Raw genomic sequence first — 26,774 nt, 5'->3', positions numbered from 1 at the left:
AAAATGCCACAACTAACAATCGCTAAAATTTTGAGATAAAGTTAATTAGAGTTTAAAATATTACTGAGAATGTATGCGTTGTTTATGAGACATCCATCAATAAGTTTTGACATAAGCCTACTTTGAGAAAAGTCACTTATTTTCTACACCGTAATATTGTAAGAGTTCAATTAAAAGCCTTTTTTCTCGAAAACCGTCCACATTAGAAAGTTCTAACAAAAGCACATTATATTTAGAAAATAAAATTGTACATGAGAAATTAGAGCCCGCTTGTTAAAAAACCTAACCTCAAAAAAATTAGAACTTAAAATGTAATACGAATGTAACGTAATTAGCGCCCTCTATAAAATATGCAAAAAATAATTAGACTAGAGTATTTGGCATCCTTAAAAACCCCGGAATACCAAATTTCATAAAAATATATCGCACCGTTTGGAAATTTTCGTAAAAATTTTATTTAAAAAATTTTATTTTGTCGCTCTGTATCTCGAACAAGAGATAGACATATAGTTCATAAGACAAAAAATTCTTATTTTTTCTCATACTAGCATCCCCTGAATTTACGGGAGGTTTTTCTAAAACACCCTGTATATTTGAAAGAAATAATGGAAAGTGGTTAGTAAACATGACAAAAAATTCGATTTTTTTTTAAAAAGTTAAGAAAAACGAAGATCGTTTTGAATAATTTTTTGTATTTTTTTTCGAAAACTACATCCAAAAACAAAGAAAATGAAAAAAAAGTGGTTATTTGTCCGTTTTTGGACGAACAGTGGGCTTTAAAAAAAGACATGCAACGCATTTGAACTCAAATAAATCATTTTGAAACCATCCTCTTTTGACTTTTTGAAATTGTCATCATTCGCTGCATAGAATAAATTTTTGCAATTTTGGGATTCTATATACATTTTCAAAAATTTTCAAAATGGTATGTGAAATAAGGTAAATTTGAAAAAAAAAATTTCTTCAAAAATTCATAACTTTGTTTGAGCTGCGTGAAAAAATTTGAAAAAATTCTCAAAGAAGTTTTTAATGGGGTAGAAAATAATAAAAAAGTTTCAGCCAAATCGAAAGGGGTCAGGGTTAAAAGTGGTCGATTTGGCGTGGAATGTCCCATGTCTTGACTACAATTTTGTGAAATACATTCACATTATTTTTAATCAATGATACAATATCACTAATTAATAGGCTACAATCCCATCCACTGAATTGCATCTGCAAATAGCTAAGATCATTCGTCAGTGGAATTACCAATGTAGACCCGTTTCGAACTTAGTAATCCTCATCAACATACTGTATATAAAATTGCTAACGAACCATTTTGCTATTTGGATGTTTGTGAAAGCATGACTATTGTTGAACTAGGCAAAATAAACATTTAATAAGGTTTGCATTCCGTTTGCCCGCGCTCGCATTCTTCAACTGGGCGTATACATTTCTACCACCTCTACGTTTAGTTCGACTAGACCTGTATATGGATATGGCTAAATAAATATGGGAACAAGTTTTTCAAATATTTCAATGCCGAGTTGCTGCGTCAGTGACCGAACCTGGTACGCACTGGCAACCTCCTGGTTCTTCAATTGAGATCGGAAAGACTATAATTGGAAAATAGGATGGAATGGGAAACAATTATACAACGCAGCCAGAAATGTTGAAGAAAATGCATCAAGTATGTATGAAGCATCTAAAAACGTACTAAAAGAAGAAAGAAAATAAACCACTTCGTCGTCCTTCATTTAGGACCAAAAATAAAAACTGAAGGTTGTTTTGATCAATTTTGAAAACTGTTTGCCATTCGGAATGATGATGAAAATAAACCTCAGTGTAATGATGAAATGGATGTAAGGATTTGATTTTTTGCTTGATTTCAGATTATTACATTAGTAAGGTGCCATTATTGTAAAAAATAAAATGTTAAGGAAACTTTCTCAGTCCTAGGCCTACTTTGACATTTTGTTTGATTGAGTCTGTGTACAGAATATTTTTGATACTTCTAAGAAAAATCTAAAATCAAACAAATATCAAGTATCTTGATGCTTCCAATGTAATTCAACAGATTTATTGGTTTGTGAGGAATTTCGAAGTTCTGAGAGGTTAAAAGCGGTTCAAAATGCTTAATTTAAATGAACACCTATACTACTTCCAAGAAATGGTTATTCTTTGGTAATACTTTGTGTCGGAGCGTGGGCTATTGTGAGGTAAAGTTTCATGGACTTGTTCCAAAATATAAATAAATAACGTCAATTATTTTTCGCCCTTTCATGATTACGTTGAATTTGAAGTCATTGGTTTCGAATAAAGTGCAATGTGCTTTTTATACATCGGAATTTAGCTGTAATTAGGTAAATCATTGGCGTAAGTTTTATCATTCGACATTAAACGCCTTCAGAGATATTTTAGAAAAGGTGAATTTTGTTTTATTTAAGCAACTCAAAAACTATCGATTTGAGGTCTATGTTTATATAATCTTTCTGATTTTTAATCACTCAAAGAATCATCCCCTGAAGTTAATTAACACCCTGTAGATAAACAGCTGAAATTCATATTTTCAAAAGGTTCAAAGACGATAAACAAGTTTTACACATCGAATACTGAATAGGGTTCACAGTCATATGGAAAAAATCCACGCAACTGCAGAGAAAACCGTTTTCTATCACGGTGACGTAAAATCAAGTTTGCAGTGCCCGTTTGCGGGGCTCGAGCGGTCGTTCATTGTTCGCCGAGGTGATTCTTCTTGAAAACCACCCATTTCCGGCGGGCAGAGCAACTAAAGAGTCCACAAACACACACACCTATGTAGGCATTCTTCGGCCCCACGTGCTCCTACAGCGGTAACCGGAGAAGCGGCCCCAACCCGCTGTTCTGGAGCCACCCCTTCGATGGAAAGGAAGTGCTCGTATGACAGGGGTATCTGCCGAAACACGTGCGCGAGATATCGCGGCCCACTTGTACTTATTATGCCATTATACGATGACTACTCGGCATATGGGGTGCCCCGTCACTTCTAGGGCCTCATCGGCCATTAATAAAATCGGGATTAATATGGCTGCCGACCCAGAAGAGTACAGGTTTATCTGGCTTGGATAAGGGTTGCCCTAATAGACGAGTTAAGGGACATGTGTGGCGGGTTAAGCATTTTTTTACGTGGAACGTTTATATTAAGAACGAAAGGGTTGAAGTGGATCCGTTCAAGTACTCAGATTTTGTCTACTTTTGGGTCTTCGTTTCTTAATAACAATCAGCAATCATGACGAAGAATAATAATAAAAGGCCCTGCCAAAATGTAGGTATAATTTCTAAGTATTTCCTTATCCTGTAATTTTCTTTTAATGAAAAAATATCTTCTTGAAAATGCATCAATTTAAAATGGATAATTACCTGTAATACTTGTAATTTACAAAAATAAATAGGTATTCTTTAACTCCGTTTCATTATATTTTTAAGAACTAGTGAATATTTACAAATAAAATCTGATTTTTAAAAAATATCTCCAGTAATTTTTCAACGTGCTGGTAATACTCCAGTTCAATGATTGCAATTTTCCTCCATAATCGATAAGTCGGTCATATTTATAGATAATATATTTCTCGTTTGTGTATCAAGATACCGGCAAGCGGCATATTGATTGCTGTTCATCTCAATTTTGCCTAACACAAGTAAACTGCTCTTAAAATCTTTAAATGTGATAAAGAGAAACGCATCTAGATGTTGTTACCTCATATACCGGGTGATTCAGTTTATATGATGATGAAAGCGACGGGCCATACGTACATATTATTTTAGCGCTAAAATCATTTTTAAAATCTTAAAAAATTACTTTCAAATCTTTATTTAAATTTTTTTTCAATAAATTATCCTTAATTAAAATTAATGTAATCCATTTCTACCTTTATATGAACTTTACTTTGATCTGATCTCTTTTAAATAATAAATTTTGAATATTTAAATTCTTTTAAAATATACAAACTACGACGTTATACAAATTTATAATAAAGGTTAAGTAAATCGTGGACTATCGATTATAGAACAGGTTCCTTTGAATAGACTAAAAAACCGCCAAAATCTTAAATTTTCAAGAACATAACTAATATCTACTAATCTAGCTTAATTTTACATTTATAATTATATTATATTAGTATATATTAATAAATCGCGGCTCAAACTGTATCAAATGACATTATTAGATCGTCTTCAAGATAACATATGTCAAAATTGCTATAGTCAACTATATTATTTCTTCAAATGGCACACTATATATACTATATATTTTTATCAATTCAGGAAGATATTTTTTTTCTGCGATCAGTTATGTAAGGAAGTCTATAGTTTCATTAGAAATATTGCTCGAAAAACAGCAAGAAAGATGAACCCTATACTTTTTGTAGCTTCATTCTAAAAAATTATAGCCAGCTGCTGAAACAAGTTACTATGTTTTTTAAAGTAGGTAACATGTTTTATTTTTAATACGATAATAATATAACAATGTAAATCAATACTTATTTCAAATATTCAAAATGACCTCCATTTGCTTCCAAACACAGAATAGCTGTTTACCTTTTGAAAATTTCCATCTGCCGCCAATTTCCTGGCTAACTTTCCGAAAATTTATCTGATGGAAGTTGTCTCTGCGGAAAACGATCTTAATATGAATGCCTGGCAGCTTTAGCGTTCTTTCAGCACTCTCCATAAATTTAAATCATATCTAGTATTCATGTTATAATTAGTAATAGATAGAATAGGTAAGTACAAAATGTCAATTATTTTGACAAACCGTTATTTAGAAACGTCAAAATTCGCATTGTTTCCGCAGCTGGCTATCATTTTTCAGAATCAAGCTACTGAAAGTAGGGTTCATCTTTTTTGCTGTTTTTCTAGCAATATTTTTCTAATGAAACTATAGACTTCCTTATATAGCTGAACGCAGAAAAAAATATCTTCCAGAATTGATAAAAAAATATATAGTGCGCCATTTGAACAAAAATACTTGGCTATAGCAATTTTGACATATGTTATCATGGAGACGATCTAGTAGTGTCATTGATAGAGTTTGAGCGGCGATTTAAAAGTATATAGGGTTTGTTATAGCTATTTGTTAAAATAAAAGTGATACGAGACCCTTAATATCAATCAAACTGAATCACTCGGTAACTGTGTGTAAAGCTGAGCTTTGTATAAGTATTTCAACTTATAAAATTTTATTACAGAGCCCCTGTTTCAGGCAAAAAGTCAGAAACTTTATTAAAAAATTGAGCAAGTTAAAAAATATTGCAGAAATTGTGTTACTTTATATTTGCGTATGTTCTTTAATATCCTAAACAATAATGAAAATTTATTTTTTTAAATATTATAATGAAAATTATTTAATATTATTAAGTAAAAGAACTTAAACTGTGAAAAGATCTCCAGATTTTTCACTATAACAGTAAAACGACTATAAATACTATACTATAAATATAATAATAAATATTTCAATTGTTTTTTGGTAGTAAATTGCTTGACAAAAATATTAAACCATAAATAATAATAATAAGTTTTTCAAAAATCTCAAAGGCTATTAATATTATTTTGTTAATATTACTCAAAAGAAATGCAAAAGTCAAGTAATGCAATATTGGACTAAACAATTGCGTGAAGCTGTAGTACGTTTGAGAACAAAAAGTTTTCTTACTTATTTTATAAACATATTAGTACCCATATTGATTACGGAAATGTTGCATTGCACTATCCAACAAAAAATTGTATCAAAATTCACCACTAAAGTCAAATTTTTCTTACTAATTAGACAGTAGCAGTATGTATAACAGAATTATGTTCTTCAGTTTTATATGAAAATATAACTCCGGAAATTCAATCAATATAATGTTTGTCATTTTGTATATTCCGGACAATTTTGAAGAATTAAGTAAAAAAAGTGTTTTTATCGTATAATTTAAGTGTAACCGGAAAAATACCAATTCTTTTTTTGCTATGGACTTGGACTTCAGATCAAAACAATGAAGATGTGTCTTCTGAAAAGATTTACTTAATTTAAACAAGGAATCATTTTTACAATATTCAATTAATCTAAAATAATCACATTGTAGATTATAAAAACATGGAAACGCTTATAGCAATAAACTAGTACTGCTGTGTGTAACTCAATGTTTATTATTGACTAATAGATCGTGAGTATACTTAATTTGACACTATAAAAAGTATCAACAGGAAAATGCCGTAAAATGTCGCAATGTAGGTTTAGTAGTTAAACAAGAGATCTTTATATCGTTCTTGAAAGATGAATCATCACATAAAATCCTAAGGTGTGACGGAAAATAATAATACTATAAGATACTTAACATTTTAAGTTATTATTAGAACGCAAGTCTTAAGTTAATTTCTGCAGTGTTCCAAAGTTCATTGTAGTTATTAAATTTGCATGAACGAAATAATGAAAATTTGAAGGATTAAAGTAAAATTAGATTTTAAGATTGTTACAAAATATCTTTTAGTATTGAAAAAAAAAATAATATTGAGCTTAGTTAAAAGAGAGACAAAATATGTGCATAAAAAACTAGGTACCTAATTGCAATTTCTCTTCGGCTTGCCTTTTTTGTGTACTTTAGTTAGCTAAAAGCGGATATTGAGGCATTTATTCCAGTCTACACTGAAAAAACAATTACTTTCTATTAAAGGAATCGGTTGTTTTGAATGCAGTTAGTTTACATTTATGCTAGTTACATTGAGATAAACCAGTTACATTCAATACAAGTCATTTGATTTGTTTGAATTAAAAAAAGAAACAGTTTGCAACAGATTTGTCTATAATTAACAAATTAGATTTAATATAACCATTTATGATTTTAGAATATTTGTTAGGCGAATTAAAAGAATAAATTTTTAATACAAATTTATATTCGTTTTTATTTAATAAATATTATTTTATATTGGCCTATCTAACGTTACAATTAAACTTTAAAGGAAAATTATTCCAAATATATAATTTCTTAAATGTGAACCAGCTGGTTATAAAAGTTAAATTTTTATATAGTTTAAAACTATTATCAGTTCAATAGTAAAATATATTATTTAAAAATTATTCCAATCACGTGACCAAGTTGTGTTCTCCCCTGACAGTCGTATCTTCGCCATCATGGCGACTATGTATGCAAGGTGCCTGTAGTGTATTGTGTAGTTCAGTAGGCTAGTATGGACCTCGGTATGGACTACGAGTATATCAAAAGGTAGTGTTTCTTGTTGTTCTTAGATCATATTCATAATATAACATGTGCATATAGTTACAGAGTGCTGTGTGCTGTGTTCCGTTTACTCATCATTAAAATGGATGCAGAAACTGTGAAAGTTAGGGTCAAACAAGTAATAATCGTCAAAAAGTCAGTTTTAAATAAGGACATAGTGTTGCTGTTGTAGTTTCATAAATTTATAATAAAACCCAATTTAACAATCCGCCAATTATTTTTAATCATTAAACTGTCAACAACTATGACAAGTAGTTTTGATCGATATATGTATGTATATAATAAGTTCGGAAAATACAAATCTTAAAATTAATTTTTAGCAAAAATGAAATGTTCGAATAAAAGTATCGTATATACTCGCATGTGCTTCTCTATTAGTAGATCTCAACACTATGTACCATTTCAAAAATTATAAACTTAGTTAGATAAGTTATCTAATTATCAGTTTAATTAAATTTGAGAAAGTACATAATTTTGAGACTAATCAAGAAAGAAATACGTCCAATTTTAGCGAAAAAAACAATTCACTTTTTATAAACCATTCATTTATTAATATTAAAATAACCTATTTTCACTGAAAAACTGTTAGTTCACATTAAGCTAAGATATATTTCTAATAATCTTATGTCATCTACATCTTAAAATATGTAGATTAATAATAAAGAGGCGAAATGTGATATTACACTAAAAATAAATTAACATTCAAATAAGATTTATTACAAAACTATGAACTTATTATTAGTTACTTTTCACAATATATATGCTAGGCAATATCCAAAACTAGGATTAGTTCATGGCAAATGATATTTATTTAGTCCAAATAAATCCTTTTTTCAGTGTAATATTTTAGTTTAAGGAAGTTAGACACAGGGTGTTCAAGTTTTTGAAAATATATTAAAATATGTAATAAATATATAGCAAATATCGTTGAAAATTGGGCTGATGACCAACTAAGTAAAAATAAAAATTCATTGAATTTGTATATGATTATATATGTTTCTATACTACAAGGAAATTGGTATATATGTATATGATATCACAGTTGGAAGGAATATGTTAAGAGAAATATATAATCTTAAGTTCTCTAGTTTAGAAATATGGTTCCATTATATATTTACACAAAACATGAGTGGTAATGTTGATAATTCTACTTTTTTGTCATTAATATGTTTGAATGTACCTACTAGAATCTCTAACCTTTTATCTTGAACTTGCTTCAGCGAACTATTAAATGAACTCCCTCCCCGCATTATAGAATTTGTTCTAACTACAATACCATCCAGCTAAGTTATGACATATATTTAATATTAATGCAAACATTATTAAATCGATTGTTTTAGATATTTATATTGTGTTTGTTTCTTCTTATATTCACAAACTCTATAATAGGGCTTTGCCTGTTCAGTATTAACTGAATAAATAAATAAATAAATATAAACTAGAGGCAGACATACAGGGAAACACTGCTGTTTACAGTCCCAGAATGACGATTAAAAAAATGATTGATGTATTTAATTATTATTAATTGTATTTTCAAGAAAATCTTTCTCATTTAAATCAGGAATGGGCGATTTTGAAAAAACATATAAATCGAGAATAAACTGTTATAGATTGTACAAAAATGTTGTAAGAAATAATTTTGATCTCTCACAATCAGAAGTAATTTGATTTTTCAGCGTGTTGCCGTTGATGAAAATTATGGAAAATTATTGGAAAATTCAATATTCAAAACCGTACAGGGCGATTCACTATATTTTGACCCCCCCATTAACTTTTTTGTTTTAAGAGTTATAAAAAAATGTAAAATACAAACGTTGCACGATTTTTTATGAATTTTTCGAAAATGACATTTGAAAAACAAATGAAGTCCAAACAAAATGGCCGCGGGTGTTAATTTAAATGGAACACCCTGTATATTTTTACATATTTGGATTTGTTGGGTCCATCTCTAATAATAAGCGAAATAATATTAAAAAAAAGTTTTTTTATTAAGAAAATAAGATATCTTGTAATTGTTAGACCTTTTTCAGGCATTTCTGCCTTTTTTTCCAATTACGTAAGGATTTACAGATTTAGTTGTAATATATTTTGACATATCGGTTCAAAATGCGTATAGGTATTTTAACTAAATCTCATTAATTAGGCCGTGAGAGGTCTAATTACTCATGGACAATGTTATATGGTAGGCCGTGACAGTGACAGATAATGTCATGACAACATTGTTATTGATCGACAGTTTGTATTACGATTTAATTAAAATAGGTTACACAGAAGTAGAAATATTATTAGGAATTCAAATAGAGTAAAGATTTTCTCCATACTCTATTTTAATTCCTAATAATATTTCAATTTTCTACTGCTGTGTAACCTATTTTAATTAAATAATAATACAAATTGTCAATCAATAACAATGTTATCATGACATTATCTGTCACTGTCACGGCCTACCATATAAAATTGTCCATGAGTAATTAGGCCTCTCACGGCCTAATTAGTGAGATTTAGAATACCTATACGCATTTTGGACCATACCAATGTCCAACATGTCAAAATATATTACAACTAAATCTGTAAATCCTTACGTAATTGGAAAAAAAGGCAGAAGTGCCTGAAAGAGGTATGACAATTAAACAATTACAGGATATCTTATTTTCTTAATAAAAAACATTATTTCCTTTTTTTAATAGTATCTCTCTTACTGTTAGAGATGGACCCAACAAACCCTATATGACTATGCTCGACAGAGAACGTTCTATCCAAATATGTAAAAATATACAGGGTGTTCCATTTCAATTAACAAAGTTAACATCTGCGGCCATTTGTTTTTTAAATTTCATTTTCGAAAAATTAAAAAAAAATCGTGCTACTTCTGTATTTTACATTTTTTTATAACTCTTAAAACAAAAAAGTTAAAGGGGGGTCAAAATATAGTGAATCACCCTGTACTTCGTATAGATTTTCTTTGCGGAATGTAATAAATAATTGAAAAAGGCCTGGTTCTAAGATAAGACAAAATATATTTTTTTACACAGGAAGAATTTAAATACGCCTCATAAATTTAAACGTCGAAATTCGGGAGTTTGTAGTGTTTCATTCATTTTTCAGAAATATTTGTCTAAATGTTATATTTTTTAACACTTTTCACTTCTTAAGGTGATTCAAATAATCAACCGGGTTAATAAATTTTTAATTTTAACTAAAAATTACGCACACGACAGGAAAAACGATTACTATCAATAAATTATTATTAATTTATTATAAAACCTATTTAAAGCTGTAAAGATAAAATGACCTGCATTTCCCAAAGTTTTCAAGTTCGCTAACCTTCTTTAGTGGCTGACCTCTGTCACAATTTTGGTCCAAAATATTATCCTCTCAAATGAACAATAGCAGACCGCGCCTAGCAACAGTATGCACGAAAATGATTAGTGTCATTTCTCTCAGAGTGTGCACCGTAAAAATTCGAGTAAGGCCGGCAGAGGTAGCGTTACTAATTGAACGCTAACCTTAAAAGGCCTTAATTTGCCGGCTCTTATTAGCTAATTAATCAGTCCGCGGAGGAAACCGACAATCCGATTTCCTCCATCAATTATTTATGGATCTCGATGAAAAAGTCGCATCGCTGACAAATCGCAGGACGTCTATTCTCCAACCAGCCGGCGATTATGAATTAAACCTTACTACGGGTCCCGTAACGACCCGCCAAGCGGCAAAAAAGCTCTTCCGCCAAGACCTGGGACAACTCTCGGAGCGTAGGAGAGAGGACGGCAGGATACGCGCAACCTGCCTCTCGTTTCTCACACTTTATTTATCGCCGATAATGATAATAATTACTAAACGGTAACCACAGGTGATCGCAGTCGCCGTAGGAAGTGATCCACATGTCTCCGTATAGGAAGCCTTAATGTTTCCTGTTCGACAGCGTACAAACTAGAGTAGTTGGTGAGGATTTCGTACTGTTCGGCATGTAAAGCAGGACTTTGTCACGGCGTTTAACAGATTATCTCTTCTAGTTGGTTAGACAATCAGTAGTCATAGACTTAATCTTCAATAAATTAGGACATATAAATACACTGAATGTGTACGTACGTACGGATATAATTCACGACAAAATGAGCCCAGAGAAAGTTATTTTAGAAAAGTACAAATATTTACGGATTAATTTTTTATTCAATCTGTCCCTTTACATGCATATTTTGAGAACCGCTGTCTGCGTGAAAGGCAGTCATTTGACAATGCATGGAGAATTTTAGACAGAATAACACCTAAATCTTTTTGTTTCATACTACATGTTAAATCTGACTCTAAAACGTTTAAAAAGTCAATTTCAGTAAATTACATACTATAGTGAACACATAACTTCTACTTCAGATCACCTGCTGGATACGTTAAAAAAAACTTGAAAAAAATAATTTTTGAAATTTTTTTCTTTTTTCATTTTTTTTGAAATAATGGACGTTTTTCGGTGAAAATATGAATTATTAAAAACATTTTTAACTTAAAACCATGAATAAAAAGTGAAAAATAACTTATTGATTTTCAGCAAAAATAATAAATTTAAACATTCCAGGCACTAAGAAAAAAATCGCAGTGTTTTGAAATTATCAAGGTTTCTTTAGGACACTTTGAGGTTGAAAAGTTACAATCAATATCCTTAGTTTATTCATTATTTGCAAAGTTATGCCAAGTTATTCAAATATCCCTAATTATGCAATTTTTTACCTTTTTTCTAAACATTTTCAACTTCGAAATTTTTTTTTATCAAAAATCAATAATTACGACTTTCAAAACCCTGCTTGAATTTTCTGTAATTGATTGCCAAAGTTAAATCATCGTACAGGGCTCCGGAACCGCTTAAATTGAAGATAATTAAATTAACTAAAAGAGCGTTATGGTGACATTACCAAAAAAAATCCATTAAAGAAAAGTAAAAATTTTATTTTCTTATAATTACTCAAAGACTATTCATGCTAAAAATTTTTAAACTTCAAATCTGAAAACTTAAAGCTTCAATTTCCTTTTTTTTATTTTCTCTTTTATGACCATTTCCCTCCAAGTTACAGCTAGAGTCTGATCTATGCTAGTCGTAACCGCCAGAGGAAAGTCAGCGACTCTCAACAAGTTTTCTATTAAAAAAATTAGGTTACCTATGTGTTCACATTTGACTTTTTATTCCCAATTTTTTTCGATAGAAAAACTATTACATGTTCTATTCAGTAAACTATACCGCTGTTTAAAATGTATGTAAGCGTTTAAGATCCACCTTGTATAATTCTAAGAAAATTTATATCAGGGGTTTCCAAACATTTTGGCTAAAATGTGATCACTGAGTCTTCCACAAAATCGAGCGGGTCAACACCTAGTGTACGTGGAACGAATAAAGTATTAAAGGCAAAACGATGGCGGTTCAAAACCGTTAGTTGTACATTGCATCATTCAATAACAAGCCTTATGCGGAAAAGGCCTGGACATGACAATATTTTTGAAGTCTGTTGTATCAATGAAGATATTACGAAGACACATACCCTCAGTTGTGGCCAATTTCGCAAGTTGATTGAAGAGGTTGAAGAAAATAACCATATCGTCCTACACTATGCGTAATTAGCGGAGGAAAGCTTCTAACGCGATTTTTTTTACCGCGAGCGAACGTCGAAATTTTGTTGAAAAAAAATCGTCTCTTTTCGAGAGAGTTTAAGTAATGACTGGTCATAAATCTAATTGTAAGAATATGGAAGCACTTTTTCAGTTTCTACCTGATTGGTACACTCATATCAAGTCGTTTCAAGAGAAAATGGAGTTTCAATCTCAATTGATTGTAACATTTCACGCATTTTAATGTCACGTCAAATATTCAGTCAGCAAACTCCGATTTCAGTTCCCGTTGATTTTGCAATGTAAGCTTTGTGTGAGTTAAATATTTTCGAATCTCGTTTTTCAGATCAATTACAAAAGACATCAACATTTTTAAGAATTATCCGAAAACCTTAAATAAATATATATAAAATATTTGTAAAAATGCTTTTCTTTAATTTTAGGAGTCTTCCACTGATTTTACATAGTTCATAAATTTTCTGTGCAAAAACTTTGTGAAAAATTAAATATACCAAAAATGTCTACAGATCCATGTTAACTGATGAAACTCTTAAATCTCATGTGTTATTCGGCATTAGCAAATTTCTGCAAACAATTGTCAAGGAAGAAAACACAGATACATAAATAATGAGTGATATTTTATTGGCTGAGTTTTTGTATTTCTCTAACTGCATATTTTTGTCTAGTAAATAAAATTATTTGATTATTATTTGTATTATTAGCAAATAAGAAGTGTATGGGCATACACGTAAAAAAAATTTCAGATAGTTGGTGCTCGTGGGTCGTAGTTGGAGTATTTATATAAAGAAAAGTCATTAAATATGTAATACGAATTGTTTGTCCACAAACCTCACCTTGTCCTTTCACAAAAAAAACTTCTATGTGGACTTTAATCAAACTTGCATTGTTTCTATTAATGTTTTATTGGCAAACTTCCAACGTCGCTAATACCCCATCAAACTGAACACCACAAAACACGCTTTGAAATTTAAAGTATTGCAATATCCAATAACTTCCATTGGTTTGGACCCTTCAAAGAACATTGCAATCACAAGTTTACCAAAGCTACTTTAAAAATCTCTTTGTAAAAAGCCTTTACAAGTGTATGAGTTTGATTTCTTTTCAATAATCATCTTCCCACTATAGAGACTTAATCTGACATTTCTCAAATACAAAAACTAATTTGGAGGTAAGGAGAATGTTAACGCAGACGTTAATACGTCAATACTGGAGTATTTATTCTTGAAACATGAACAATTTTCGTTCTCAAGAATCTGAATTGGAGTTTTTTCAATGCTATTTTCAGAACGATCAAGAATTTGTTCTTCTAAATAGTTTGTATCAACAAAGGTAATGTAATTCAACCGATGACTATAACAAATTTTTTATATACCTTTTTTACCAATTATAGCTTTATAATACTGAAATCATTATACGAAACTTACACTAACCTCTGAATATCACAGCCATGCTCCCAAAATCCCAAATCATTAAACCACAATACCGTAGGCACCAACTTATTCCAATATATCACTTAAGGAGACCCCGGGATTATTTTTTGCTCGAGCACTCGCGTTGACCACTAGACCCAGAGGATGTACCCTCGCCCGGACAAAACCACATTAATGGGCTAGAACAGCTTCTAGCAAAAGGTACGAAATAGAGAGCAGCATTGGCATTGTTGGGGAGGAAGCGAACCATGTCCAGCAGGCACTTGAGGCAATATGCGGCGGTGTGCAATATCTCCGCTTATCTCACTTTCACTATCGGGTTCATCCTTCTGGTGAAGCAGTTTTTGTTTCATGTATGAAAAACGAGTGGCGGAATAACCGTTTCGCTAAAAGATGTGCTAATGGTCTTAATTGAGCTGGCGGGGGTGATTGGTAACGTTCATTCAGTTCTTTGTTAGCCTCGTCTTTTCTTACTGGTGCGTTGGTACAAGTACAGGAATCAAGAATTTCAAAAGTTAAGTGATTTTTTTTATATTATGTTTATCATACAACTTAGAAACGGAAAACTCTGAGTTACAAGAAAATTTTCTTTACTACCAAAATAGTGTGATTTTTTTTGGACATATTATTGTTGCAATTAAGAAGACATAACTTTTGACTAATTTTCAATAAATCTAGTAGCACCAAAAGTACGGTAAGGGCCATTCCAAAAGCAATTAAGTCAAGATAACATTTTATGTTGTATTTATGTTTATTCCTAACAAGTTATTCATTTTCTGTTTCATTATCTAATTCTAATTAGTATAATTATCGTTACAAAACAAGAAAAATATGGAACGAGCGCAGCGACGTGTGAAAAAAGTCCTCGAATATGTAATAAAAGCGAAATTCACCCAAAAATACTGCAAGTTGAAACGGCAAATTACCAAGACAAACACACACACACACACACATCAACAATTACACACATTTAGGTATAACATATTAACCTAAATTAGGTAACACAAGAACTTTCGGATTTACTCGGCGTAACGAGGATTTTTAATTGCGAAATTCTATTAATAACTCTACATGTATATAGACGAGCGATATCATCTTTTCGTTAACTATATGCTTATAATAACTGCTGTAAATGGTTATGTTCCCGGGTAATGTCCATAACACATATTGTAGTTGCAATGTCAGCTGGCATTAAGTAAGCTTCAATTTATTGTTAGGAAACTTAAAGTAATAATTTTTGTATAATGAACATTTTTGTAACTTTAAAGCATTGCACCAAATTATAAATTGTACTCATTACTTTCAGATTCACTTTCCCTAGAGTAGCCTTTTTATAGAGGGGCTGCCAGGTTTTCCCGACCTAATATCCCTTGATTAAGTCTCAAGAAGTTGTTAAACTTTGTAATAAACCAAATTTCTTTATATGCAAATGCAGTTTCGTTTGTTGTGATGAAAGTGACTTACCTTCGTGTAAAAAATTGTTATTCGTGGACTGGGGCGCTGTTGGCGTCCCTGCGGGATTCGTGATCGACGACACCGGCACCGATTTCCTATCGTCTCCAGAAAGCACCGTTGGTGCTTGGGTGTAGTCGATGTAAGCACCAAGTTCTGGCACACACATGGGTTCGTACATGTTATTCGACACCACGGAATTGTTCATGGCCCGCTCTTTCTCCAGATCTGGAACAATATGAAATGGTTTTTCAAAAGAGATCAAGATTGCTTCGTTCATTTAGACTTGAGACTGGATTGTAAGTTCTATTTTAATTCATAACAGAACATAATTATTGAGGGTGATTGTGATGCTAAATGTGTTCCCATTTTAAAATGGTCAACTGAAAGTAGAGATAAGATCTTTAGTGACGAAATACTTCAGTACTATGTTGGTCGAGGCAGACAATTGGCAACGTTTTTATTTTTGTTAGCTTATACCTAATAAAGAAGTGTACTTTCAAATAAATATTTAATATAGTGATTAAGTCACTCCAACGGGTTGCCAACTTGTGCAGCTGCTTTGATAATTGGCTACGTTCATTAAATATTGTTTTAAAAACGACTGCAATTTTTCCGAACAGACATTGTAATTCACTGTGTCAATGGTATAAACAGATGGTAAAATAATCTCTAATTATGAGAACTGCGCACCGTGCTATAGACTCGCACGTCACGGTTATACAGAAATAATTTGTCTGTAACGATGTGGTACAGGTTATTATTTTCCTGGGCATATTGTACATTTTGACGCACGTTTTAATACTTAATGTTGTTGTGGAACAAGGTGAGAATGGCGGTAACAAGTCTAACTACGGTTTTGTTCACCGTCACGAAAAATTGTCTTAATTGAATCATTGAAAATTGTGATTTCTAAACTACAGACAATTAAAGCTTCTAGACTTGATTAATGAAAAATCTGCCTAGGAAGGATTCATACTGAAGTGAATGATGACCTTACCCTTCTGGAGAAGCTCCAAATGTTCCCACAAGATGTCGCCGACGAAGGCGGGCGCCCTCGCGGAGAAGGCGTCCTTTCCCATGGCACAGATGTCCTTCCCCTTCATCCTGAACTGGTTCAGTGGAATGCAGTCCAGGGAGAACTCTTTGGCGGCCCATTGCAGCCAATGGGCCACGTGGTTTTCGGTCCACTGTCTCGGATCTGGAACAAAAAAGCAATAACGTTAGGTTTTGACCACGTCCTATTTCTGTGACGAAAAAAATGTGAGAGCGTAGGGTTCATGACATTTTACAGCGATGGCGGCCATTTGTCGTTCGAGTCACGTTAATAAGCAGAATGTGTCATTGTATCAGGTGATTGCACAAAAGTTTATTTCGAACGGATGCTGTATCGTTACACATTGCTGATTTTCAATAGGAACGGAAACTTTCGCTGACCCGCGCCTATCTGATTGTTTCCGGTCGGCCTGCGTCTCTCTCCTCCCGCGCTCATAACGCCATTTACATACATATAGCGCATATTACACGTACGCGCGCAAAATCTATACTGTCAGTTAATGTATGCAAATGAAATGTTTTTTATGGATATCGCTTCGGCGATCACACTAACTTTACTGGAAGGCATGGTCTCATTCTGTCAATACTGAAGTTGATATTAGATGTACGATAGCAGTTGGAAAAGCAACAGAATAATTGGTTAATGGGTTTAAAAAACTAATAGTACTTTTGACCTATAATTTCTTTAGGCATTAAAAATTATGAGTATATCTTCACACATCCAGAAGAAAGAAGTTACAAGACGTGGGTCATCTTGCAAACCAGTCGATTTTGAAGAACGATAAATTTCAATTTAGTCGCTTTAATGAAATCAAGTCCGAAATTTCACGAATCGGGTTATATCTTGACCATGTCTGTATATATGTATGTATGCCGGGGGGGGGGGGGATTATTTTTCCATTCTCATTACCATTTTATCGAGGACCCGATAAAATGACCCAGGTCTCTGGTAGGCTGCCACAGCCACGCCCCGAGCCTGCCTTAGGTCACCCATCCAAGTTCCAGCCTGCGTCCGTGATGCTTACCTCGGCCGATCGAAATCGGCTAGGCGGTCCCCTCGAAATCCATCGGCCAAGACACCCGGCTAGGCGGTCCCCTATTATATCTTGGCCATTTCGAAAGCTCTTAAATCATCTCATCTAGACGAACCTAACGATGTATCACGATCTGTGACCAGATCAGATATAAGCCTGGTCAAAGGATTGATTCCGGGATACTTCAGTTTTAAAGTACTGCGTTAGATGCAGCCAACTTTTAGCATTCAATCAGTTCTTGGCTCGTGTCAATCGGTGCATCTGTTGAACAGTTACGACCAGAAATATTCTTGTCAGTTTTTTCGATTGCAATGTTTAGAAGTAAATAACAGGCCTCCTTCAAACTTTTCCAATTTCCGCTCCGGGCGACTTAAAAAAATGTCTATACTTAGATTACAATACCCTAGTGTTGTACAGCGCGATCTAACTTTAGATACAGATCGCCATTGTTGGGTAATTTGCTTAACGGTGAATGGAAGTTAATTGGTTTCTCAGCGATCGTAAATGATCAATTTCATTGTTTCGTTTCGATTTGGTCGATGGCGCAGCAATCCGCGATTGCCTTAAATACGGAAACATGCCTATAAAGATGTAACAAGGCAGCTGGCGACATATTGCGTTAGCGATCAGTGCCACTAAGTTTCTAAAACGTCCATATAAAAAAACTGATAGTTTTTAGACCTTTAGTAATCGATAAAGCAAGGAGCTTTCTTGCCCAAAAGTCATTGCCCTATTAGTGAGTGACGAATTGGGATAAATTGACCTTTGTAGTTCAAATGGGTTCCTCGAGGTCTTATTTTGGGGTGGTACATTACGATTTGTTTTAAGAATTAATCAAGAAGATGCCGCACGCAGAAATGGTGATATATGCTAAGAAACAATTGGATGGATATGTAGCAACTGCTTCTACGATTTGTAGTACTAAAAGAGAAAGGAAGACTGAAAACATAATAAAGTCCTTGCCGCTTATTAAAATTTAAAAATGTTGCAAATTGCTACTGAAACATTCATCATTCTTTGATAAGATCTGCTGCTTTAGCAAATTGGCTATAGTTAAGTGAGGTTTATTGTAACCATAGAGACCAGTTGAAGAGATAATGACATTTTACTTTTGTCTCCATCCTTTTAAAAGTTGATTAAATACAACCTCAACTCGTTGAATGTTCATTACTCTGAGGTCTCGTTAATGCAGTTGCACATCTCCATCGGATACATCTACATCCACAGCACATTTCGCAGTAATATCTTTTTAATTTCTTAATTAAAATTTCATAAAACAAACACAAAACTTCCGCGCATACGATCCGCACCGGGTCGCAATTTAGGGCGAAATTATTTTCGTTCCTCCCGGAGTATATATTCACTTAAGCCGTTTGATTGTTTTATAATGTCCGCTCATAGCTGTGTACACATAGTATATGGATAATTGGATGTCGACCATCGCATTTAATGACTACATGATCTCGTAACGATCTCGGAACACGAAAGGCCGACTTGCTGCCTGCCGAAGAGCCTCGTTGCCAATTCGAAGTGTTATACGCCAGTCTAAAGACATGAAAGGAGCTAAAATATTGCTAGACCTCTTTCTAGATCTCTAAGTTGGTACTTTGATCTTTTTTAAACGAATTACTCAATAATTCTAATTATTCAAAGAAGAAGAAGAAGCACCATTCTTGAAATGCAGAAACTAGTGAATCAATTTATCGTGGCTGATCTTTGCCCAAAGCGATGTTAAATATAACTATAAAAAACAAGAATAATTTTTTTGAAAGCTTGTAGATATGATAATTTTATTTGATAATTCAGGAAAATTTTCAGAAATAGAATTAGCTTAATAGCATTCCAAAAATAATAAAAAAGTATGTACTGTAAAAAGGGATATGATTAGCGTTGATTTGATCTATCAAATATGCGTTGAGAAGAACATTTAATAGAAAATTTGAAATTGTGCTCATTTTACTATATATAAAATAAAAGAAACAAATGTTAATTGCAGGCGTTTTCTATATACCTATACCCTAAAAGTTTTTGGCCTTAAAATTGAATAAAATTTTATTGAAAATCTTTGAAAACCAGTTCTAATAAGACATTTGAAGGTTATCATTAACCGACCTAATAAAATTTAAAAAATGCCATTTTTCTGGAGTATCTCTGTAATTTCTTCTTCTTCTCCTTGTCCTCATAATTCGATGATTTTGAAACTGAAAAAAGGCTGTAATAATAATGAAATATAATTTTGACAATCTGGAGTTATATGAAACTGAAAGTTCTTTGATACTGAATGTGTCTATTCATTTGATTTTTTTGACATATATTCCTGGAAATCTGACAACGCCGCGCCTGCTATAGAGCCGGTCATTTTTCTAGTCCTCCCGGTGGATGATGAACAGGCCGCTACCAGCTATAATTATCCGCTACTGATGCGTAAATGATTGGCACTAAAAATTGTTTATCTCTCCCGGTAAAAAGTTAATTATCGCCCATTAAAATAAAATTCGCTGGACGGGAGGATAAAATCACCGCGCCCGTATAATTTTAATTGGTGGCGGTATACCGACTTAAAAAAAGCAGATTTTAATTAATCAGGCATTGATGTGCATCAAACCTATTTATCGTTAAATGTGATGTGCTCTCTATTCCACATTGGAGCTAAGACTTCGAGGTGGTGCGCTAGCTGAGCACATAATCAGACAATATTCGAGTGACTTGTATTCATGAATACGCTATTTTTTAATACAAATATTTATCCAAAACATGAATGAATTATTACGCGAGTTTTTCTAATCATTATTCAATATTCAATATGGATTTAATGAATAATTTACTGAATAATATTACTTACGAATTGTAGATATGTCCATACGTAGTTATAACATGATATATGATGATATATTTAGAAAGTTAAAAATAATTAGATACAAAACAGCAATAGTTAATAAAATCTTTAAAAGTGAATTATCTTGTATTTATAATATTATTCCAGGATAATGATTACGAATACACTTTATTCGTTATTGGGGTTACTTTGTTTTTAAGCACGAATACAAAATATAATAAACTTTTTTCTATTATGTACATTTTCAGAGATTACTTAATATGTATATTCAGTAATCATGACATTTTATCCAACATGGCAAAGCTAATATATTTTTTTATAAACATTCAAGGTTTGAAAAATAGCTCAAAAGAAACCTAAGCATTTCTATTTTGTATTGTAGCATAAGTATTAGAAGCAATTAGAGATAAAACAGCAATAATTAAAAAATCTTTGACAACTTTCTCAGAATAACGATTACGAATACACTGTATTCGTAAATAAGAATACCAAGTGTTATTTAACATTCATATTTAATCTAATCGAATACAAAATATTCAGTACCCATAAACTACGAATAGTGTTTTTATTTTGATTATTTAATAATATACGAATATCCAGTAATCAGTATTCATTATTCAACTACCTTTTACTTAACTCTGCAAAGCTATTATTTTTTGTAAACACCCAAAGCTTGGAAAAGGACTGGAAAGTTAGATATGAACAACAATTGAAAAATCTTTAAAAGTTAATTAATTTTTACTATTTACGATAATTTTTTAGAATTATTGCGAATACACTGTATTTATGAATACGAATACTGATTGTTATTATTATTACTTCTCGATCATATTCAACACGAATATAAAATATTAAGTACTCATAAACCACTAAAATTGCTTTCATTATGTGGATTTTCGGAGAATACGTAAAAATCTATCAATGATCTGTATTTGATTATATTGTAGACAACACTGCAAAGCTAATTTCCGCTTCTCCAAGTGTTAAAGCTTAGAGCGGAAGTTATGAAGACGTCAACGATGTAAAAAGGATTCGCCTACTATGATTTAGAGTAGTAAAAATAAACCTAATGTGCGAACAAAGTATAAATTACCTATATTTCATATTTTGCAGTTTCGGAGTCATCAGTCCTTTGTCGGTAGAAATTAGAACAGAACAATTTTGCAGAAAGCTCATTAACATTTTTAAGATAGTACAAAAAGTATCAACTACTTTAGTTTCTTTTTCTAATACGACATATTTTCTTAATAAATTATATGGATACAGCGGTATACTTTTATGTTGTATATTTTTCCGGATTTAATATTTCTTAAGACAGGTCTTTAAATCTTTTATAATTGGTGCATATAAAGAGCATTATGAAAGTGCGAATAAGAGACATCCGCCAATCAGAACTGTGCCAATTTAAACATCAGACATATTAATAGATATTTTTTGTGGAAATAATGTTATTTATGATTTACTTTCAAATAGGAACTCCATTTTAATAACCCGAAATAGAACTGTGACTTTATAATTATCATAAGATCCTGAAAATATAAGTGGGTTCTAAATTTATAAGTAAAATTTATTTATATCATTCTCATAAACATAAACCGACGTTTGAAAATATCAAGGTGGTCTTTATTTTCGCGTGTTGATATTCTCAACACTTGATGCATTCTCACGTTTCTCATCATTGATATTAAAAAATTAAAAGAACACTGCTTTGTACGGAGATAACTTCTATTGTATTTCCAATGACAGTCCTATAATTGTCGCTAGTTTTTTAAATTAATAATTGTATTTATTTATATCAGTGTCACTCTAGACATTGGAAAATTTATTATTAGAAATATACAAGGTCATAATGTCAATAATTTTAACCAGGTTTCGGAAGGCCTAATAAAAACAGAAAAAAAGAAGACTTAACTCGATTTTTAAAAATAAGTAAGTTACCCCTGAACTCCCGTTAATTCGACTCCTTACTTTGCACCACATTTGCTGACCGGGAACACCACAGAGCTTTCGAATGTTGAAGCGAAACAGCTGATTTCCCTAGTCGTCCGTCCTGAATTTTGCAATAGGTTTCAAAATTTTAGTCGTACTGTCATTTTAAATAGGTAGGTACCATACTACTCTCATAAGTCACACAATCAGGTATATGTACTACAAACTCAATAATTAATTACATTTCAAAACATAGTAACGCAATAATAGAAGCTGCGATAGAAGAAGTGTTGAAGGCGCGACTGGGTCTATGTATTCAACTGGTGACAAATAAGCTACAACGTTCTGAAATAAAGATCAGAGTTGCATTGAACACGAACAGTAAAATCTTGAGGTTACTTTAGCACACAATGAATCCGTCAAGAAATCGATACTTCTCGCGATCAAAAACAGACAATTTGGATCTGAAATTGTCGAATCGGGTCGCCGCCACCAAAACGCATCACGCCAATAGAACGCTTTGACGTCTGCTCGGTCGGAGCATTGTTTGCCATAATTCCACATTGTCCCGGATAATTGTATGCATATGAGTGACGTCATGTTTGTCGTTGCATGTCCTTACACGGAGCTTACAGAGTTAAGTCATGTTCCTCGAATGGCATTGTCGCTCGCTTAGACACCATTGTTTAAAAAATTTCTGTCGGCGATGCGTCGCGTCCACGTAGTACGTACCCGTTGGCATCTCTCCGAAGAGGATAGCGAAAAGGATGACGGCGAGATGGTAAAGTTGTGTATGTATAGTTTAGTAAAGTATGTACTTTCATAGAATTAAGAGAGTGACTGTCTGTGTCGAGGTGCCATCAGGTCACAAAACAAGCAGGGGGTTTAGACTAGGTTTACAACAAGTATGAATAAACTTATATCGATAGACACATTTAATTCTGCATTCGATCAGAAGATATTTAATATTTAGAAAAATGTTATAATAGGGACTTTTTTCAAAAATAATTACATTATTTTAAACACAAAGTTACATGGGGGTCATGTAAATCAAATATATTTAACTAACTTGTGGCAGATGTACCATTTCTAAATTTAAACAAATTTATTTTTTGCTAAAGGCATTTTTCTCAATTAATATTAAGGCAGCTGTGAAACAATGGAACTTAGCTGCGACACTGTATCATACACTTTGACACAAAATATCTACTACATATATTACATAACAATTGTGTAATGACAAAATATCTGTGTGTTAATGAAAATCATATATGGACATATTCAATAATTAATTAATGTTGCAAATTTTGCAAAAATGTATCTCTAATTTCTTGTTTCTATTAGCTATAGGGTTTCTGATTTCTCGCCCTTTTTTTCTCGGGACTCGAGAATTCTCGACTAGGAATTCCCGGGAATTCTCGAATTCTCGAGAAATTTCTAAAACTTAAAAAAGTCATAATTTTGGTATTGCAATGCGAAATATAAACATGCTATTATACTTAACAATCATCATTAACATTTATTATTTATTCAGTATTTTTATTAATTACTTATATGTTTCTATTTCTACTAACAAAACTAAATTAAACTTTGAGTATCTTCTTCTTAAAACCTTTAACATGTTTTTTTTATTAAACACTTTCATTATACTTATGTTTATTTCAATGTTTTTGAATCGTAGCTTTCTTCTAATAATTATTAATAATCATTAATCATGCAGTTTTTTAATTAAACAAATAGTAAATAAGGAATTTAACCGAAGAAATCTTAAAAAAAGCTTTAATTTAAAGATACAGAAGCGTTCTTCCTATTAATTTATCACTTATAATCACAATCTTTTAATTAACAAAACAAAAACAAAATAATCAACTAAAGGAACAGGAACAAAATATTTTCAGAATCAATATCAAGATAGGTATCTGCTTATAATAAAATTTCTACACAGACTTATAACACGGTACATTAAAAAAATAAGAATCGTCAAAGTAAACTAAAGCCTTAAAAACTTAAAATAAATAAATCATGAGCTAGACGCGAAACCACTTTAACCGCTCAGTTATTTGTCGAGAAACGAATTGAAAGCATGAACGAAACGAACTCCAATCAAGAACTTAAGACGCGCGTGATTTTTAAATTTCTCGATTTCTCGATTTCTCGACACTTTTTTCTCGTCTCGAGTAAGGCCAGATTTCCCGGGAATTCTCGCTTCGAGAAGTCTCGACCAGAAACTCTAATTAGCTATCTGTCATGTTACTTTGCATAAAATTCGGCAATGATATATTAGTCACTCTATTTCTCCATTTTTAAGACCACTTTTGTGTTATACTAAGGTAACTAGATCTATATCGATTTATTTCCTCGGAACCTACACTTGTGGTATGGCCTACAGCTGCCGGAGGGTTCCCCCCACCACGATAATTCCTTCTGTAGCCCAAACAGTTGAGCCGTACCATAGCTGGCCAGTCTGTTATTGTCGGCCAAACTAGAGAGTCTGAAGAGTCTGATTGGTGCAAAGTCGCACTAGTATGACTTTATGTGGGCAAGGGTGTGACTAAATTTATATCATATAATCTAGAAATGCAAATCTCCATTTTTTTCACCTCATTTTATGTGTCTAATAGACTAGTTGACTGGAACATTGTTTATTTAGTTATTGTTAAAAATTTTTCAAACTTGTCAATACTTATGGATAACATTGTTTAAATTAATATTTTTATACAAAAGAGTGCAAAACAAACATCAATTTTCAGAAAAGGATACAAAAATTATAACTTCAAAAAATTCGAGATACCTGGAAAAATCGATGATACCATTTTATCAATATGGAGTATGCTTTTCTTAAAAATATAGACTTTGAACTTCAAAATCCTTTTTTTTTTCTTTTTCTCTAGCCATTATTTATAAAAAAATACACATTTAAAAAGTGATAATTCGAAAAATGTTTTTTTCGTACTTTTTATTAACAAATTATTATTTTTCTTCAAAACTAATTACATCATTCGACTTCTCGGAAAATTTTACCCAGTTTTAATATAAATACGTTGTTTTCGTTAACAAATAAAGAAGAAATAAAGGTTCAAAGTTGGCAAAATCCCAATTCGCACTAGTGTGACCTTTAAGATGGCCCACTCCAAGTGTGACCTTTAAGGGTTAAGGTAGAAGCTGGTTGAGTTTGGAGCAGCGTTTTTATCAAATCCGGAGAATTTTTAGCAAATGTAACAAAAATGCTGTTTTGTATAAAATGAAATTTTACATTTAAGAAACCTAGTCTCGAGATAGTTAGGTATATCATAAAATGCCACCGCCAAAGGCCGTAACTAGCGACCTCTAGGAGATAATCAAAAACTAATAACACTGACGTAATTAACACTTCCAAAAACTTATTTATACCATATCTTATTGCATTACAATCTTTTTTTAAAGAGATATGGCTGAAATTTGATTTAAAAAAATCTTTGTTGACATCCTGTATTTCAAAAGCAAATCCTTAGGAACAAATATTATTATTTTTTTATGTTTTCCAAAATACCCTGTAGATATTTTACAGTTTTTCAAAAGAAAAATAATTCCTTCTCTTTGTTTCTTATTCCAGGTTTACTGAATTTATTTTTAAATAATTTCTACTTTTTACTTTATGTTAAATACGGATAAAAGCAATTGCATGACTTCAAAACCTTATATACTAACCAATAAATGTCTTATATAAAAGCTTGGCTCCAATCTAATTTTCACTTATCGCGTCGACCTCCATAAGGAAATAATCTTTCGATTACTTTATGGAAGCCATATATTTCGGTTGCCTTCGCGCGTTTCCTGGCGAAATAAGTTTTCTCTATTATTTCCGGGTTGCCACTAGACTAGAAATTCGCATATCAAAAGATCATTTCCGTGCTGGGATGACTTTTTACGTGTAACGCAAATCACATAAGACGATTGCACTTTCTGATTGCTTCGCTATTAGAAATGAATGAACAGGACTCGTGCTACCTCTCCGCAATCCACTCTATTATTATTCTTATCGTTCCTTGTTTGGTTTAAAGCGCTTTGGCGCCTTGTGTTCTTAGAAATGTATCGGAGCCGCGTGGCTGTCGTTTGTAGTGGTAGACGAACTGAGGATAACTCATCACAAGTCGTCAAGTACTAAGAAATTGAAACGTCAATTTATTCATTGCCAATTGTTTAATCATTC

The 26,774-nt window shown here is 32.1% G+C and overlaps 1 protein-coding gene across 3 annotated transcripts in view; it reads right to left on the bottom strand.

The window, feature by feature from the left end:
* Positions 1-26,774, bottom strand: part of LOC108908866 (protein c-ets-1-A) — a 351,302-nt gene that overhangs the window by 50,146 nt on the left and 274,382 nt on the right. For all 3 annotated transcript variants that reach the window (XM_018713020.1, XM_018713022.2, XM_018713021.2), the window contains 2 exons: positions 16,731-16,931; positions 15,743-15,958 (listed from right to left, as the gene is read on the bottom strand). In XM_018713020.1, coding sequence (XP_018568536.1) covers positions 15,743-15,958; positions 16,731-16,931 — 417 coding nt within the window. The remainder of the gene's footprint in view (positions 1-15,742; positions 15,959-16,730; positions 16,932-26,774) is intronic.

The sequence above is a fragment of the Anoplophora glabripennis genome, unplaced genomic scaffold (assembly GCF_000390285.2).
Source record: "Anoplophora glabripennis isolate ALB-LARVAE unplaced genomic scaffold, Agla_2.0 scaffold81, whole genome shotgun sequence".
NCBI classification, from domain to species: Eukaryota; Metazoa; Arthropoda; class Insecta; order Coleoptera; family Cerambycidae; genus Anoplophora; species Anoplophora glabripennis.
Note: the sequence above shows the minus strand (reverse complement) of the source record. Positions and strands in the feature narration are given on the sequence as shown.